This window comes from Priapulus caudatus, unplaced genomic scaffold (genome assembly GCF_000485595.1).
Source record: "Priapulus caudatus unplaced genomic scaffold, Priapulus_caudatus-5.0.1 Scaffold260, whole genome shotgun sequence".
Taxonomy (NCBI): Eukaryota; Metazoa; Priapulida; class Priapulimorpha; order Priapulimorphida; family Priapulidae; genus Priapulus; species Priapulus caudatus.
Window position 1 is genome coordinate 103611 of NW_014577321.1, and position 17153 is coordinate 120763.

At 42.2% G+C, this 17153-nt stretch overlaps 1 protein-coding gene across 3 annotated transcripts in view; it reads right to left on the reverse strand.

The window, feature by feature from the left end:
* Window positions 1–4377: 4377 nt before the first annotated feature.
* LOC106808221 (SURP and G-patch domain-containing protein 1-like) overlaps window positions 4378–17153 on the reverse strand; it is a 17163-nt gene continuing 4387 nt past the window's right edge. Inside the window, exons 2-15 of one of the 3 annotated variants that reach the window (XM_014810840.1) lie at window positions 12219–12481; window positions 11228–11415; window positions 10798–10842; window positions 10396–10438; window positions 10091–10179; window positions 9384–9495; window positions 8735–8808; window positions 8464–8547; window positions 7794–7969; window positions 7258–7414; window positions 6716–6813; window positions 5983–6137; window positions 5284–5413; window positions 4378–4651 (exon numbers count right to left, since the gene is read on the reverse strand). In XM_014810840.1, the coding sequence (XP_014666326.1) occupies window positions 4625–4651; window positions 5284–5413; window positions 5983–6137; window positions 6716–6813; window positions 7258–7414; window positions 7794–7969; window positions 8464–8547; window positions 8735–8808; window positions 9384–9495; window positions 10091–10179; window positions 10396–10438; window positions 10798–10842; window positions 11228–11415; window positions 12219–12388 (1548 nt within the window). In that variant the 5' untranslated portion in view covers window positions 12389–12481 and the 3' untranslated portion in view covers window positions 4378–4624. Of the gene's footprint in view, window positions 4652–5283; window positions 5414–5982; window positions 6138–6715; window positions 6814–7257; window positions 7415–7793; window positions 7970–8463; window positions 8548–8734; window positions 8809–9383; window positions 9508–10090; window positions 10180–10395; window positions 10439–10797; window positions 10843–11227; window positions 11416–12218; window positions 12485–17153 lie in introns of all 3 variants that reach the window. The other 2 variants (XM_014810838.1, XM_014810839.1) reach the window with 2 other exon arrangements.

Here is a 17153-nt window from a genome sequence, read left to right on the forward strand (position 1 = left end):
GGGAACTGCTGATTAGATTTTTGGGAACAAGGGAAGTCTGATTTTTTTATCTTTGTGATTTCTTTCACAATTTTCTGAGACTGTTTACAATAAACGTTGAAGTATTTCAGGGTAATTTCAACATAGTGTGCTGTAGGGACCATACGGGTCCACAATTATAAGTCATTTTTCACTTCAGCCTTCCTCCTTCCTTCTTTAGCGAGGTTCTACTGCACCAAACAAATATGGGGAACAGTGGTAAATATTTGTGGGGATAAAGGGAACTGGAAAATAATTTTCTGGATCGTGGACAAGTTAAAAACATAAGGAAGAAGGCACGTGTGAAGAAGCACGTGAGTAGAAACTTGTGTTCCCACGATCCAGAAAATTATTTTCCAGTTCCCTTTATCCCCAAAAATATTTACCACTGTTCCCCATATTTGTTTGGTGCAGTAGAACCTCGCTAAAGAAGGAAGGAAGAAGGCTGAAGTGAAAAATGACTTATTGTGGACCCTAATGATCCCTACAGCATACTATGTTGAAATTACACTGAAATACTTCAACGTTTATTGTAAACAGTCTCAGAAAATTGGGAAAGAAATTATTTTTAATAAGAAGGAACAATTAAGTTATTTTATTAATGAGGAACAAGGGAGAAAATGCATAAACATTAAGGGATCAAGGGAACATGTACCCCACCTGGGAGGGGCTAACGTAGATTAAAAACAACGATAACGACAAAATAAAAAAATTGACATCGGAGTACCTGAGATAAATATTTGATATAGTGTACTTCTGATAAGATCTAAACTAAATTAGGATATTTATCGTGTTATGCAACCACAAATTTATATCTCATACATGCGTGCGTGCTTGTTCATCACTTATACTTACAGAACGGCGGCAGAAGCAGCGGTGGCAATTGGCGGCGATGTCTTGGACAGCAGCAGTAGCCGCTCGACCAAACTGCTGGCTAACCAGCAAAAGTTCAACGTAGCCGATACGACGAGACCCCCTGTAATTATAGGCTCTAGTATCGTCATCGTTGTCGCCACGAAGAATTATACCACATTGAAAGTCGCTGGTATACTGCGCGAGAAATTGCAGTAAAGTCGTTGATTTCACGCACAAGATACGGAGGTTCTTCCCGTTTTACAGATCGGTAGTCGCAGCCTAGTTGTGTTCGCTCGTTTGTCTTCAGAGGAGAGCGTTTATGAGTGTACATATGCACGCGCGCGCGCGTGTATGGGGAGTCATTAATTTTACCTTTACTCAGCACACGCGTGCGCACGTTGTCTAGCGCGTCAACTGTGTGGCACGTCCATGAGATTAGAATTTACGGACAGCTCAGCAGAGACTCAGTAAACACCGGCTGGGATTCCACCAAGCTAACACCCATCGTAGCATATAATATAAATAACTGATAGCTGTGGTTTGTAGAACTACGTACGCTCTAGCCCTTATCAATGTGACGAATGTAACCACACGAGTACAATAGAAATGCGGTTGATAACGTCAGATAACTAGCCGACCAATTAGGGGTTTCGCAATATATGCACCGTAAAATACCGCGGCTCGGACCGCACTAAAACATGACTGTGTGCTTTATCACCCACATCGTAAACACAACCAGTCTAGCTCTCTCTGCCTATATCGCTTATACTACTTAGCCTTGGTGAAGCGGATTTATCGTAGACGTTTTGGCGACTTGCACAGACTTCAGAGAGTTGTCCGAGAGACCTTCCTCGGATTTAGCAATAACCCGGGGCAATTGAAAGGAAGAACCACCTACACACGAAGCTCCCAGTGACGCGCAATAAATTGCATTACCAAAAGACTGCGCAAATCTATGGATTGTACCCCGAGTCGATAATAGAAAATGTATATTATTAGAATTTTCTATTATAGATAATTTCTATAGATAATTTCTATTTAATAAATAGACGCGCAATAAATTGCAATACCAAAAGACTGCGCAAATCTATGGATTGTACCAAGAGTCCATAATAGAAAAGTTCTATTATTAGAATTTTCCGTTATGGATAATTTCTATAGATAATTTCAATTATCTAGAATTTTTCTATTATGGACTCGCTCGTACCATGCGCACCTGCAGCGCTGAGTACATTGCGTCGAGCCTATACGCAATTGTATCCAGTGGGACGCCTGGTTGACGCATATGAGAGAATCGATGTTTTAAATAGGTTCTAAATTGTCGCCGATCCATCGTGTACGATACGACAATATTTCGAAACGGAACTATATTTACTGAAAGCGTACCCAAATCAGTTACGCTAGCGCTGCTTCTAGCTGGGAACCTTGCATGCGTAAGGGCGCTTATCTGAATTCCTACAATCTTATACATACACACGCACGGGCATACGTTCGTATTAAATCCACGTACGTGCGTATAATGTTTGCTTCCAATGTGATACAGGATGTGTGAATCTGATTTGCCTATCAGAGTTCCTGATTGATATAGAGGCGTTGCTATTTGAATACTTTATTATCGCGAGAAATAATAACTTCCGCGATCATAAATACCATATAATATGGTTCAGGCCTATACACTTCGCCCTCATGTTAGTGAAATTAACGTACATTTTCTACGTCGTCCAATCTACGTCGAACCATCGTTGACATTCAGTTATATATAAACTGATGAACGAACGCGAGAGGCTTACGTTATGGTGTCACTGCATCATACTCGCATATATAGCATATATATACGTATATATATATATATGTGCATTGTATATATAAATAGATTTGAAATACATGTATATGAAAACAACGTTCATTTTTATATTCAATCCTGATCAGATGTATGCACAAGAGTTTATGTATATGCAGACTATGTGTACGTAATATAACGCATTGTATAAGATCACTGCAGGGCATAACATAAAGATGTGAGCAATATTTAACCCTTAGCAACGTTATACGTAAATATCTAATCCATTCGAACAAAAGAATAAATAAACGACATTGTAACTAAAACGTGAATATAAGATACTAGAACATATTTGACAAAAAAATCTGTAGGGAATAGAACGCACCTTTATTTATCAAGTCACATTTCTTCATTAAAGTCACAGTTCTGCTGAGTACACGAGCAATCGAGTAAACCACTTAAAACAGGTTTATACCGCACGTTATAATAGTGAAAACGCATTAGAAACATGGAAAGTGTAGTGTCAGCATGTAATTATACGGAATACACCTTAGAAACACGCTTAAAGTGTAGTAACTTCACACAATTATAGTGATAACTCCTTTTCACTGCAGCAAAGGTGTGGTATCAGCATATTTTAGGTGAAAACATCCAACACAAGGTGTGTTATCAGTAAGTAATTATAGAGAAAGCACCTTTAACATGTAAGGTGACCTATCGGCATATACCAGTAAAATTTGCTTAAAAACACATGGGTATATTGTCAGCATTAATGTGTGAATCAAAAACACCTAAAAAACACACGTAAGGTGCAGTGGCATCATGTAAGGATCGAAAACACTGTAAAAACACACGTAAGGTGCGGTGGCATCATCATGTAACAGTCGAAAACACCTTAAAAACACACGTAAGGTGCAGTGGCATCATCATGTAACCGTCAAAAACACCTTAAAAACACGCGTAAGGTGTAGCATAGACATGTAGTTATCGTGAGCACACCTTATATCTGCAGGTAATGTGTTGCTTCAGGCACAGGTTTCCGGGAAGAAGGTCTCCCGATGAGAAAGATATAGAGATGGGACAGATGGCACTCTTGTGATAGATGACATAAAGCGAGAGGTGATGATGTGCCATTTACCTTAGTTGAGCATACAATACACGTGAATTCACTACTGCCGTCAGTGCCGCCTTAGCATTACGAGGTAGGACTATGCTACGATATGCTATCGTGACTGTGTTGATATACACAGTACACTATAGTAGGTGTTGTTGCTATGTCTAACTACATAGCCAAGTTCACGCCTCGGGGAATTTTTCATCGCTCTACGGCTATGGTTTTCAGTCTCTAGAACGTAGACCCACATTATCTTCTGAAGTTAAACGAAGATTCAGAGCATTTTTAGCCTGCACTCCTGCATAAAATAAAGCACAGTAACAGTTCACTTGCTCTCTGTACAATGAAATAGCATTCACGTGGATGTGTGCGCGCACTTGCGTGTGTGCGAGGGTGTGTGCGTGTGGGTCTATGTATGGTACCATGAGTGTCTGTGTGTGTGTGCACATCTCTGTCTGTTTGCATGTGTATATATGCATCTGCGTGCGTGCGTGTGTATATATGCATCTGCGTGCGTGCGTGTGTATATGTGCATCTGCGTGCGTGCGTCTGTGTGTGGCTGTCTGTGTATGTGTGGACGTGTCCGCCCGTCAGTCTTGCCCATCTACTGTGCACCGCCCATACACTACCACAGGACCAAGTCGCAGTCTCCCACGTGGTGTCATGCCACAGCAGTGTTCTGCCGCCACCTACTTCACCCCACACCTCATCTCGCCGGTGCGACACGTCGATACAACGATGGACGGGTGACGAGTACAACAACATCTTAGCCGCGACGCGACGAGCCGAGGAGGTGTCGCGCGACAGCACCGGTGCCCCCTAGCAATTACGAGCCAGTCCCCGACTACCTCCGGTGGCTAGTAGTAGGGTCTGCGTGGATTGTTCTGCAACAAAGAGGAAGTGTCGGTCCTCTACGCTCCAAGCACGCGGTACTGAGTATCGTTAACAGTCACAGTCACAACAGTTATGACACAGTTATGTAAAGCACAGCTGCCATCTAACAAACAGCACAACATAGGATGACTTGTGGACCCGACTTGCGGACACCTGACTAGCAGAGAAAATTTTTAATAAAATTTTGGTTTTATGGTAAAATTGAAAAATGAAAATGAATTTATTATGAATAATAGCATCTGACATTTAATAGCAATGATTACAATAACTATAGTTATAGTAACTAATAGTTTGAGAGGTTAGCATAAATGTATGCTTCAACAGATCTCACCGAGGATTAAGAATGCCTCAACATCAACACAGTGAGATGGAGAGTGAGACTGAGAGAGAGCCGTAGTTGGAGAGTGAGATGTGGAGCAAGACAAAGACAGGAGATGAAGGTGGAAACTGAGAGGGAATGAGATGAAGAGGAAGATGTAAATGGAAATAGACATAAATGGAGATGGAAAAAGGAGACTGAGGTGGAGAGGGAAGGAGACGTAGATGGAAATGGGGAGGGAAGAAGATGGACCTGTATAGGGAGAGGGAGTGAGATGGAGAGGAACATTGAGATGTGACTCACCAGAGGGTTGGGTCGGAATCTGTAGGACAGCATCATGCGTTTTCGGTAGGCTTCAAACTCGTCATCTCCCTGGGCAAGGTTATCGGGGCGGTTGTGCCCCAGTCCCATGTTTTCCACGGGCTGTTGCCCCCTACAGCGTGCAATTCACTCACTGTTAACAACAATTGCCTGAACGTATCGTGGCAACAGGACACTTATGGATAATCGTGACAACAAACAGCCAATACATGACGGTACTCTGAATATTTTTCCGATCGTTGCGATACCTATCAGTATTGCTGCGTAACAATAGGATTCTTCGGTGAGGCTTACACCGTCTTGGAATACTAATGCATGGATGTGAACTCTGCTTGTGGCTCGAGACAGAATGTCACTCCGAGCATCAACACGGACATTCAATGGCAAACCTCAAAGGTGTAGTACTGATCGATTGTTCATGGAAGCAGAAATTACCTCTACATTGCTTGTGGGGTCACAACACCATGGATGCCTCGATGCTAAAGCTTAGGAGTATTGTACGCTCATATACCCAAAACAAAATGTTAGGGACAGTTCACTATCGGGGCCAAACCGCATGACACACCATTCTTCAGGGTTACAACCAAAATAATGGTTCGATCTCCCCCCACCCACTACCCGCAATACCGGTGGCAGTTAGAGTAGCAACATAATCTCATGCTGCACCACCGCCATACGTACTTGTTGATGGGATCGACGATGCCTTTGCCTTCGGAGCCAAGACCCTTGCCTACCTCCCAGCCCATCTTCTGAAGCATCTGGTAGCCGACGTTCGTATCTGTCAGCTTGTGTTCCTTGTAGTCGGAGAGATCAGGATCCCTTCCTTCCTGGATAGCCTGTCAACGGTACGTGCGACGTGAGAGCGAGTTATTGCTTCTCCTCACCACTAGCTCACGAACCTGCCAGGGTTATTGCGGCCAAGAGGCAGCACTTGTTAGATTTGGTTGGGGGAAACGTGATGGGCCATCTGCCACAGGATGGAGATTTTAAATTTCAACACACTTTATTTTAATAGATTTTGAGTGTTTTTTGAGTGTGCTTTTTTGGCGTCTGCAACACGATACTACTTTTGTATTTTGTGTGCAGCCAGATGTGTCACAGTCTACACCAGGGCTTCTTAACCTGTGGTCCATGGACCCATTTGGGGTCCGTAGATGGGCTTCAGGGGGTCCGTGAACCAGGCGTATGCAAACTTTTGTGTTTGTGTGCTTATGTGCATTTTTCTCAGGAGGGGTCCGTAGCTTTCACCAGATTCTCAAAGGGGTCCATGCCTCAAAAAAGGTTAAGAACCACTGGTCTACACGTAGTTGGTATCCCGGTGGCAAGTGACTTGGAAGTAATGGATGACCCAGGGATAGTCGGGTGACCCAGCGGGTTATCCGGTCGACACCGTGTTAGCTGGCTGTAAGCTTACCGTGAATTTCTCCATGAATTTCTTCAGCTCGTCCGGAGGCAGAAAGTCGCCTATGTGGTGGCGCCCCCTGTTCATGTCCGTAATCCATGTGTTGTATTCTGCAGGAAAGAGCGAGAACCCAAGTGCAAACAAACACACAAACACACGGGCATGTCTAATTGGCAGCCGTCAGGGTCATGACCCTTCCATCCAAGAATCAATATCAAAATACGAGTGAATGAAAGTGATGTGGTCATCTATAAACATTAAATTTTACTTATGGTTTCCGAAATTTAGTGCTTGCTATAGGCCCGAAATTGCCAGATGAAGCACTAGTGTGCTGATGACTCCACATTGCCCACTATAAATACACTGTACGAGTGCCCACAGGAAGTACAATGCATTGGTGTTTGGAATTAATACAATGTATCAATGTTCACTGAGAATATATCACTGTAATAGAAATATGACATCGTGATAACAACAGATCATGTTGCGTTGCGGTGTACTCGCGCTGTTACAAGCGCGTTGAGAACACTAGGCACTGCCTGGTCAGACCTTACCTTTAGTTGCCTCCATCTCCACCATGCGGCGCTTGTGCTCCCACGTTCCACCGTCGACCTCCTCGTCAGAGTCGTACTCGTACCGGGGCTTGCCCTGCCGCGCCGCATCCTCCAGGGCCTTCTTCCGCGCCTTCATTTGCTCAAACAGCTTGCTCATCTACGCAGAAGCCAGCAGAAACTTCACTCACTCGCTTCTCGGCCACTGCTACTGCTTGTCAGAGCATATCATTCTGTCCGCGCAGCTTTTAACGCTGTTGTTCTGTCGCTAATCGTAAAGCTTCATTTTGTCTGTATCGAAGTTTCATCCTTTCACAAATTTTCCATTACTTCTCTCCCTTCAGAGCATTTCATTCTGTCTAAGCACATTAAAGCTAACTCTAGGCATGAACTTTCTATTACCTGCCTATCTGCATCTGTGTAGGTGTGCTTGTGCGTGTGAGTGCTTGTGTATGTGTATTATTAACCAATAAATTACACAAGCATGTTATCAAGAGTAGAAATCGTGAATTCCGCTCACGGTAGGAATGGTCAGGTACCTGCTGCTGCTCCCAGATCTGCCGCCGCTGGGCGTCAGACAGTTCTGAACTGCCGACCATGTTGACGTGTGCCGGAATGCTGAACCCTCGTGCACCGACGCTCCACGGATGGGCCGGGGGTGGTGGTACCACTGCTGCTGCTGCTGCTGCTGCTGCTGCTGCCTCTGCCCCTAGTGCTATCAGGAGTGAATATTAATGCATCCCATTATAATTTTTCACATTTAAACACGTTCCGTTTTGGTTTACCCACAGTGTACAGCAGACACAATGCAAACCCACAGTATGGACCAGTTTCGGTGTTTATCACGACACTATCGATAATCACTGGTAATCAATATGTTTTCGAGGAAGTAACGCTAAATTTGATTTTTCTTTGGTTTCCGCTACGGCAAAACAAAGGTCAAAAGATTAAGTCGCACAATTGTTTTTTAGCACTGTACGCTTTGTGTAGAACATGTACCACAGACAGGTGCTGCACCCTTCAGGTCATAGTCGTGGCACTGCTACCTCAAATTTGATAGTGCATAGTTTGCAGACTGACAAATCCGTAAGCCCCGGCAGACCTGAGGTTATGAAGAAGCAGCAATTGATCGGTTTAAGTGATCACGGCCTAATTGGGCACAGTTCCTAAACAAACTTGGTTTATCATACAAGTCATTAGCATACCCACCGCTTATGCTAGCGACACCAGGGGGAGCCAGGTCGCTATTTCCTTCCGATTCTCCCCATCGACTTCTCCGCTTTTTCTTGAGGCCTTTAATGATGGAAATAAATAGCCTAATGGAAGTACCTTCTCACAGAATGATTGCATGTTTAATAATTTTTGTTACAGACCATAGCTGTAAATTTCACATGATAGCCTAAGAGATATACATGGAGTATTAATTGAATAATATGTAGTAATCATTGCATATTTTATCCACGATTCCATAACTAGTTACCTTTCTCTTCCTTCAGTTCTTCAACCTTTTGCCTATAATACTTGTGAGCTCTACTATTCTCTTCATACAAGAACCTGGAATCAGCAAACAAAATTCAATTGAAAGCACGGCATGATTGCAAAAAAACAATAAAGTGTAAGAAAAAATGAATTTAATCTCCAAAGCAACGTATTAGCCAGCGAGCCGTGCAGCCGTGATTTGCACGGTCAGTTTTGAAACTGCACGGCCAAAAATGTGTAGCACGGCCTAAAATATTGATCTAAAGCCGTGTACATTGACACACATACAAAAAAATTGCACTCCCAAATATTGTTTCTGCACTCCCACAATACTCATTCCTGGCTAATACCCTGCTCCAAAGACTGGTATTTTATTTGAACATTAACAAACTATAGGCTGTTCCACTCTAACAACATGAGGTAGTTTCACATCACTGGTGTAAACAGCATCAATTGCAGTTAGCAGAATCTGATGGTGCTTAATATTGAGGGCGACTTCCCCTGATATTTCAAAGACAGTCTATGACGGAGATGAGTGCACACCCCTGCAACAATTTACAAGGAGACAGCACCTAATTTCACTGTTCCACTTTCAGAAATTAACATGACGCAGCCATCCATTCACTGAATGTGACAGGGGTAACGCTTACCAGAATGCCGGGTTGTCTCTGTTGCTCTTTACGGCTGCCTCCTCTACCTCTGCTCCACCCTCCGCCACAAACTCGGCCAGCTTGTCAATGATACCACGGAGCTCACCGTCCTCTAGTGGAGAGACTAGAAGCACTTTTTAAGTACTTGATCCTTGACCGCGCTGTCGAAATCGCAATACTGCCTACCATCGTTTCTTCCTCGCTTGCCTATGCACGAAAACCCTCCAACTGCCATTTAGCAGTAGGAGAGCCCGCTGGTGTTTTGCGTGCCGATATAGACGCAGAGCAAGAAAATCTTAGGGTGGATCTATTGCACTAGTACGGATCGAACCTGGGCAACGGAGTGCCAGAGTAGCACACAATTTTGGGCATCGTGTTTGTGATGATTGATGAGAGAAAACTACTGTTTCTTATCAGATATTAACTGGTGTTACGAGCTATCATATGAGATTACTAGCCATTATGTAGCATTATGAGCCATTACATGACATTACCACTTATTACGTAGCATATCTAGCTTTTGCATGGTATTACTAGGTCTTGTGTACTGACTGATCAGCCACTGCATATCACTACCAGCAAACAATGGTAATGTTTGAATATATAGCAAGCAAGCTGGCCTTTCTATAAAGCATAGATAATATCTGGCAATTCTACACAAACTATTTGTTATCCCTAGCAACTGTTGCAATTTTCCTGTGGCTTACCTTTCCTTTTAGCTGAGCGACCATCAGCGGCAACATCAGAGCTCTCATCCTCCAAATCAAATACATCAGTCAGTTTCACTTCACCGGACCTATTCACATCAATGCCAACAACAACCATATTGTTACGCACAAGTTTTAGGACAGGTTATTATACACAATCCAGGACCACAGGAAACATCTGTGAGGATGAACCTTAATATTACAAAAACATATCTGTACATATGTAATACTAGCAGTAAAGACTTCAATAAGAGATTTCATTTAAAGAAAGACATTTTCATCTATTACTGGTGAGATTTACTTACCGCTGCTGTGATGTTAGGAATTCTGTCTGAGATTCCCTTGGCCCTAAAGTTTTATAAAATACTATATGTTAAACCTAACTTGCGGTAAGTCATAAAAAAACAGGTGTTATTATTGTGTGCTGTGTATTTATTATGTGTTGTTAACACATTTGGGGTGATACTCCATTAGGAGTGTTCCCAACTTTAATGTCATTAATGGTCATAATAACATATAATATATATATATGGTCATATATTAGTTTGTGGTTTAATGTCATTTAGGTTAGGGTTAGGATTAGGGTTAGGATTATCAATCATTAATCATTAATCATTAATGATATCAAAGTTGGGAACACTCCTAATGGAGCGTTAGCCCACAGGCTACTCTACTACTCTACTTAAGGGTGACCATAGCGATCTTACCTAGAGGAATAGTTTTGCTGCTTACAGGAGCTGCTGGACAAGCTTCTGAAATAGATTTAAAAAAACATGATCAGCAAATACAGGCTTTGTACTGTATCACTCCTAAATTTTATTATTTTAACTGCTAAACACTATTGCATTTATCAGATTTTTTCTCCATGAAAAAGACTGTCTTCAGTACATGTACTTGTATTGGAATTATGTATATATATTATACATTACATATTGTATATATTGAAATTGTGCTTCTGCTCAAACTTCTCTGTGTTACGACAGCCGCACGGTACGTAAACAGTTATCCCGATTAGTTGCTAAGCTAGGATGATTCTAGCACTGAATGCAATAGAGGAAATGTATGGCACTGGTTTTATCCCAGAAGCATCAGACACACACAAACGTGCAAGGTAAGAGAGAGATTGCCACCGCTCACCTTCTTTTGCACCACCGTACATCTTCTTGAATGTCTCGAGAAAACTGCCGTCATTTTGGAACGGGACAACCTTGCTCTGCGCCGCCGGCTCGGCTGGACCTTGGATTGGGGGAGGCGGTGGGATGTGGATGCCAGCTAAAGGAAGATCCTGTGGCATCGCAGAGACCTTTTGCCGCTTTGCTCCGAACCTGTGGATCGACAGCAGACGTACACCCTTTTATGTAATTTGCAACATTATCATTTACAAGTGGCAGATAATTAACTAAATGCCATATATAACTTTATATGTAAGCAGACGTTGCAATTTCAAGCTATCGGCGTCCTGCCTGCGATGGCCGCTCAAGTGCTACGCTTTGGTAGTACGACGATAGCTTGAAATTGCAACGTCTGCTTACATATAAAGTTATGTATCACATTTAGAATTTTAAAATCAATTTAATTATCTGCCACTTGGTGTGAGGATGAAGCCTACACCTGAGGCGTGTAGACATATTGTTGTTAGCAATGTAAGTGCATTGATTATCTCTAGATGTTCTTCTTTTCTGCGCAATCTTTCCAGCTCTCATTCTCAACCTCCCTGACACGCTGGACTGTCTCTCAAACTTTTCATCTGTTTTACCCGTACAAGTTTCAATATATCGCCCATCCCTACATCATAAATTATATACAATATCACAACAGGAGCAACTGCTTATAATTTCTAAGTCGCATTCCAAAACTACATAAAATATTTTTCACGTTCGAATCAACGGTAAAGCATTGTATTCTTTAGTTCATGTAAGACTGGAGTAATATAAATATAGACTGTCCCTGTTTAATTTCTTGGTAGGTAATGCCTGCCATCTGTTGGAAATCAGAGTAACAAAATCCAATAATCTATCCACGAGCTGACTCGTGGATCCGCGGGGATGCATTTTGATTGTTCCCACGAGCTGACTCGTGGATCCGCGGCGAACGTGTTAACATAAGGTGAGTGAATAAGGAAACTCACATCTTTCCCGTCACGATGGGCTGCTTGTTTGGATGCTGCGCCGGCGACTGCTCCAGCTTTCTCTCTATCTCTTGCTTCCTCTGTTCTATCAAACGTTGCTGCTCTGTCATCTGTCGCATCTTGTCTCCCAGCGAGGTCCTAGGACCTGCTGGGACACCGCGTTGTGACATTCCTATTGCTGTGTCTCCTGCTAGATAGATGTGAATCGCTTCCTTGCCTTTTTTTCAGCCCACGTCACTTCCTGGCTCACTAACAGATGGGATCTGCTGGTAGTAATGACAAAAGTTGTATTGATATTGTATACAAATATCTTCAAAAACTCTTATAGACCATGGTCTGTCATTAACTAGAACTCTTTACCAAACTCTATTATCACTAGTGATTCACCCGAACGGTTAAAATCTGCATCAATTGGGTTCACTCTGACCTGAGACAAACTGTACATACACCAGACCAACTTTTTCCCAAGGAGGGTGGACGGTTTTCCTCTGCCACCACATGGGTTGTATGGTGTTGGTGTTGAGCTATGGACTAGTAGCCAGGGTGCGAAATTAACGGGAGCCCCGGAGTCAAATACTCCCTGATTTACTGTCGAACTCCCTGATTTGACATACAGTAAAACCCCGCGTATAAGAACATAGATTTTTCCAAGTTAGCCTCAACATGTTCTGTATATAAATGGTGTAGCTACTGAAAAATTAGGCTCAAAGAGGTTCTTAATAGGTTCTGTAATTGTTTCTACTTTTAATATGTTACTAGCTGAAACCGGCGCTAGCGCGCGGCTTAGGGGACTGGTGATGCATGTGTTACCGGAGTACAGTGGAGTGTTATTGTGTAGAGGTGTCTATATGGAGAAGTTTAGTTGTTGCCATGTCTTGTGTTTTTATTGGTTGAGATAATATTAGTATGATATATATAGATATATAATAATATTATATTATAATGATATGTAATTGTTATTGGTTGCAGCATTGGCATGGCATTGGCATTTGGCATTGTTATTTGCTCGATATTGTTAGCCTCATGCATTTTTTATTTTACCTGTGATTCCTTTTGAAGTTCTTCATCTGCACTGGAAAAAGTTATAGGACCTACTTTAAAATCTTAGCACTAAATGACAGGTTGCCTGTATGTAAAGGGGTCTAAATGGGAAATTTTTAGCCTAACATGTTCTTAAGAATATATGTTTTTATACGCGGGTTTTTACTGTAGTATGGCAGGGGAGTCTCATGCGACTCCTAGAACATTTTGTTGCCAAGCATCGCGCCTCCGGAGATAACGCGTATTTTTTCAGCTAATGTCCAAAGAAAACTTGGCAGATTGTGGGCAACTGCATGAATCTTAAACCAATAAGCACTGTATGCGTTATTGTTAATATCTATAATTTTTAACTTCAGAGCTGCGAACTCCGCTCATTTTTGCCGCGGACTCCTTCTTTTTGAGGGTAGGAGACCGTTGACTCGTGTTCAAAAGTTAAGTTCTACCCCTGAGTAGCTGTAAGGAGAAAGTACGTCAACTCACAACTTCTAGTATAAATATTATTTATTATGACTGAAACACAACAAGATATACATAATCGTTACAGTAATACGTTGGAAGGTAATTTAACACAATAATTGAATTAATTTGCCCGCCCACCAAGGCACCGTTTACCTCTCCCTGCAAGTAGGAGCACCAACATGCATGTGCAATTTAGTCGTGTGTTCGTATATATGCGTTCAATAAAGAAAAGCCTTTATTAAAGGGCCAATATGGTCAAGTTATTGTGACTTAAAAGTGAATTTACATCTGGCCCAGTTAAAGAAATACAGATTTATGTTTGCCGGCTACAGCATTTTTTTAAATGTTCAAGGACGACAGCCTTGCCAGCCATGCTGTCAACATTTTTCTCAGCTTCCTGACATAGCTATTAGCTTAGTCTTAGAGTATATTAGCCCGACTGTCACCAGGCTGTGTGACTAACATCAATATACACATATACAACGGTCAACGGTCAATATGTACACGGTCTCTTGATGTACGACCGTTTCTTGGAGCTAAGAGTATATATATATTATTACTAATACTATACCCAGTATTATAACGTGTATAGCACTGTACAGCCTAAAAAATACTTTTTTTATTACGAGAGCTCCTTTTTTGATTTTGTATGAAAAAAAGAGCTCTCGTAATTTGTTTACGGGAGCTATTTTAAAGCTTGCCAGAGCTAGCTTTTTCATAGCATATTTTGTTAAAATTTTTCATCATTTTGATGCAACCGACTCTAATAATGTTCTCAGAAATTGTGTCTAATTATCGTAAAGGTGTTTCAAACAAAAGTCAAGATTATGCTTTGGCGAAATCGCGAGGTAAATTACTTCCTATGGTGACAAAAACCGGAGGCGCGGTTTACATGTTGCTGAATGCATGTTGTGTACAAAGTATGCACTGCATGCACTGATTGTCTCATTCGCAATTGTTTTGTTTAATTCAAGATCTCGTTATGTGCTAGCCATTCAAAAAAACAACGTTGGGCTTGGCCCGAACAGGAAGTGCAATTTTCAGAGCTACCTGCCCCGGGCAAGGTAGACCTGCCCACGGGTTTGGTGGAACCTTGCACAACACATTTGGTGTCAGCTTATGTTACGTAGCAGTGAGTAATCAAAATAGTAGTATAAGATAACCATTGGAAATAAAAGCAGCAATACGCATAACAAGGAGTTTAATGACGACAATAGTGTCTTCATTAACTCTTGATGTTAAACTTAATTAGAGTTGGTCAAATAATTTTCAATCTCTAGAATTGTCGGGGGCAGCTTCTGGGTAAGATTGTTTTTCCTTTCCGTTTGTTCTTCTTTCCCCTCGACGGTACCCCATGGCATAGATCTATCATTGCTGCCGCACATTCCCACACCAGTTACTAGAATCCTTCTAGTTATAACAGAGATGGCAGAAAATTTGGGTTTTCAGCTGAAAATGCCGGGGTCAGCGGGGGGGGGTGCGGGGAGGGTAGCGGGGGGCGGCCAGGTCCAGGGCGAAGCCTAGCTGGTCAGGGGATTCAGGAAGTTTTTGAATTTTCACAACTTACAAGGCATAAAATTGCATTAGGAGACACATACAGAACAGAATTGTTACAGAGCATATTACAGTACACTGCAGGGAGTATAACTTGCACTGTCATTATCATAACACCAGAATTAATAATCAATACAAAAATTTACTTACATTCTGCAAACTAAATTATTTTAATGTACACTTCCACACTGTCCCAAAGGCTAACCTTTATATAATATAAGATGTTCATTGTCCAGGCAGTTTCAAATTCACTGCAGTACAAACACTGTGCCTTTCCAGCTACATCGCACTTTCCGACATAGTCGTTCAACCGCTCCGTCACCTCTTCAGTTTTCCTCCCGATTTTGACAATCAGTGTGAGTCTGTGTGACAGATTTTTCTAACCAAGCCCAGCGAAACTTGTTCCTCACATCTTTGTCGATCTCTGCTATGGTAGATGTGTCTGCCTTCTCAATTAATCTCACCATATTTAGTGGTCAAATGCATGAAAACACTGCTCGAAATGAATTCCGTTTCGATTTATTTTGCACACTCAAGCTGTGGTATACAAGGCCTTCATCATTTTACATACGCCTCCACAGTACTTACACTGCAGACAGGCGTATTGTCTAGACGCATTGTCTGGTTCGCTTGATACAATACACATCACATTTATGCTGGCGCTTGCAAATATGCTATCATTGCATAATGGGATTACAATGTTACAGCCTGCTGTATATTACAATGTTATTAAATGAAGGTACTGTTGGACTGTAAAATGAAAATGTGTACATACTAACCCCCCCCCCACCTAAAATTTTCTCAACGGATTTAGACGTTTCACAAAATCGACCCTGGGACTGTGAAATCCGCGGATTTCCGCGGAAGATTCCCATCCCTGTATATACAGTTTACATTTCTTCTAAATATCTACCTGAATAAAAACAGTTCACTTTCTACGTGACGAATTCAGAAAACAGCTTTGATTACGTGCGTGTCAGGTGTCACTGGTCGTGCCCTAACTTCCCACAATAACCCCTGCGATATATAAACTTATTGTTACGCGGTCATAAAAACACATTGATTTCTTAGACTGTTGCGAGTTTTTGTTCGTGTGGCGAATCATGCGTTGAGGGAGTTCATGCAGCTCTAGATGTTTTGGATACCCTAGCTGTCTACGTTGAGGAACGGGTCGTAACGCTGCCGGCGGCACGGGAGCGATTTTTTCTCGTAGCTTCCAAAATTTTCGCTCTCGTAATTGTTGTTACCAGAGCGCTTTGAAAGCTGACGGGAGCGAAATCGCTCGCCGCTCCCGTGTATTTTTTTCGCTGGCACTGTAGTTGGGAGAGAATGGGCTGCACCAGTAGAGCTAGATACAATAATAAGCCACTTCATAGTTACTGGTGGCGCATTGCATTCTGGGAGCAGAATTGCAGCAGAATTGCTCCCAGAATGCAATGCGCCGCCATTAATTGCTCATGTACTTATCCCATTTACGAATCGGCTTCATGGGAAATTTGCGGCAAATTCGAGCAGAATTTCTCATATAATTCTGGGTAAAGTATGTGGTACCAGGTTGCAAGACGTATATTCTGCTATGTGACCATTCAGCTACACACAGATGCCAATATCATGGCCGTTGGACGTGCATTTCGTCTCTAGTGTTGTGAAATGATTGGAGCATTCTGGAATTTCTGTGCGGACTCTTTCTTACTTTCTGTATATCACTGTGTATTTGTGCATGCACAATGGCGTGCGCGCTATGTGTTTCAGCGGTGTATTGGACGGTGTTGAAGTGAAGTTATTAGGTCAAATCAAACATTAAGACTATTAGTATTAAGGCCAAGACACACTGCAGCGACAACGATTGACCGTAACGACAAACGACTTTTCAGAAAATTA